Below are 2,164 nucleotides of genomic sequence, written 5' to 3'. Positions count from 1 at the left end.
CAACGTCAAAGTCTTAGCGTAACAATCTAGAACAGCTTGACATGAAGACAATCAATCCATACCCAAGATCACGTCAAAATCAACCATGCTAAGCAACAAAAGATCAACTCTAGTATCCAGACTCCCAATGGTCACTACACACGACCGATATACATGGTTCACAATAATAGTATCGCCCGCCGGCGTAGAGACATGAACAGATGAAACTAAGGACTCACGGGGCATATCCAAATGATGAGCGAAGTACGATGATACATATGAATAAGTGGAACTAGGGACAAACAGTACAGAGGCCCCCTATGGAAAACTGAGACAATACTTGTGATCACTGTGTCTGAAGCAAGAACATCTAGTCTGGCAGGAATAGCATAGAATTGAGCCTGACTGCCGCCTGATCGGCCTCGTCCTCTAGGGCGACCCCTAACTGACTGAGCTCCACCCCGAACTGGCTGAGTGTGTGGTGAAATAATGGGAGCTGAAGTCATAGGCCGACTCTTTTGCTGAGCTGGACCTCCCGTAAGGCGGGGACAATACCTCTTGATGTGACCCATATCTCCACACTCGAAACAGCCCCTCCCTGTGAATGACGGTGAGGGCTGGAGAGAGCTCCGAGCACCAGAATACCTGCTAGAAGAGCCCGGTGCCGATGAGTCCTGAACTAAAGGTGCATGGGATGAACTCTGAGGTAGTAGGGCACTGAGATATGACTGGCCATCATGATAACTATATGAACCATGGCTGGATGATGCACCACAGTGAACTGGATGACCCGTTTGAGCGTGCCTGTAAGGTCGACCCCTGCCTCGGTAAAACTGACCCCCCTGAAGGAACACCGCTGAAATCACCTGATCCACGAGGCCTTTTGGCCTCCCTCTCACCCACTCCTGACTGCGGACCATCTCTATCTTCCGAGCAATGTCGACTACCTCATCAAACGTAGCACCAGATACCCTCTCCCTAGTCATAAGCAATTGCAACTGATATGTGAGGCCATCAACGAACCTCCGAATCCTCTCCCTATCAGTGGGAACTAGCCAAACTGCGTGACGAGTCAACTCAGAAAACCTCATCTCGTACTACGTCACAGATATGCCATCCTGACGAAGCTGGTCAAACTGTCTACGCAACTCCTCTCTGCGAGACTGCGACACGAAATTCTCCAAGAAGAGAACAGATAACTCCGGCCATGTAAGTGGTGCTGCACCGACCGGCCTGCGCCTTTCATAAGACTCCCACCATCTGAAGGCAACCCGAGAAAATTGAAAAGTAGTGAACGAGACGCCACTGGTATCCAGAATACCCGTTGTCCGAAGCATCTGCTAACACCTATCCAGAAAACCCTGAGCATCCTCTGACTCAGCACCACTAAATGATGGAGGTCGAAGCCTCCCAAAACTCTCAAGCCTCCTCTGCTCATCGTTTGCCATAACGGGGACTACCGGGGCCTGAGCAGCTGCAGCCGGCTGGGCTGGTAATGCTCCAGGTATCTGAAGTCCCTACACTACCTGATCCGGAGTACGGGTAACAGGGGTATGAGTACCTCCCCCGGCCTGAGAAGTGCAAGGTACGGCCTAAGCCGAAACTACCTGAGCAAGGCCAATGCAAACTGTCAAGATCTGGGCCAAAGTCTCCTGAAGGCCTGGAATCACAATGGGCACAGCTGGTGCCTGAGCTGGAGCAACTGGTAAGTCTACAGGTGCTGCCCTAGCTATACCTCTATGGAGTGTGCAGACTCCGGAGGGGCTCCTTCAGCCCAAGCGCTATCATAAATCAGTATAACCATTGCGGCGTGCAGCCCGATCCCATAAATGTCACTCATAATCATGCACTCGGCCTCACTCAGTCATCAATCTCTCCAGTCTCTCTCTCACGGGCTCACAATGTCATGATACTGGCCCGAAAACAATGATATGATGCATCAATAAACAACAACAGAGACTGAGATGAAATATGAAATGAATGAATATGACTGAGTATAAAATATCAATGAAATCAGTAAGACAACAACAAGAAACGACCGCTATGGGTCCAAATAGTACTTGCATAAAGCCTAAACATGATATCTAGCATGAGTGACAGCTCAATTACTTTATCACATGATGAATACACGGGTATGAACAAGATGAAAACTACTATACGGTGCTATGGAGTCAACCAGGTCACA

The 2,164-nt window shown here is 49.4% G+C and overlaps 1 protein-coding gene across 1 annotated transcript; it reads right to left on the bottom strand.

Moving 5' to 3' along the window:
* Positions 1-206: 206 nt before the first annotated feature.
* LOC138897898 (uncharacterized) lies at positions 207-1,070 on the bottom strand. Its single transcript, XM_070183923.1, has one exon. The coding sequence runs from the start codon at positions 1,068-1,070 to the stop codon at positions 207-209; it is 864 nt and encodes a 287-aa protein (XP_070040024.1).
* Positions 1,071-2,164: the final 1,094 nt, after the last annotated feature.

Source organism: Nicotiana tomentosiformis, chromosome 8 (assembly GCF_000390325.3).
Source record: "Nicotiana tomentosiformis chromosome 8, ASM39032v3, whole genome shotgun sequence".
In the NCBI taxonomy this organism is placed as follows: domain Eukaryota; kingdom Viridiplantae; phylum Streptophyta; class Magnoliopsida; order Solanales; family Solanaceae; genus Nicotiana; species Nicotiana tomentosiformis.
The sequence above is the reverse complement of the archived record's forward strand: the minus strand, read 5'-3'. Positions and strand labels throughout refer to the sequence as shown.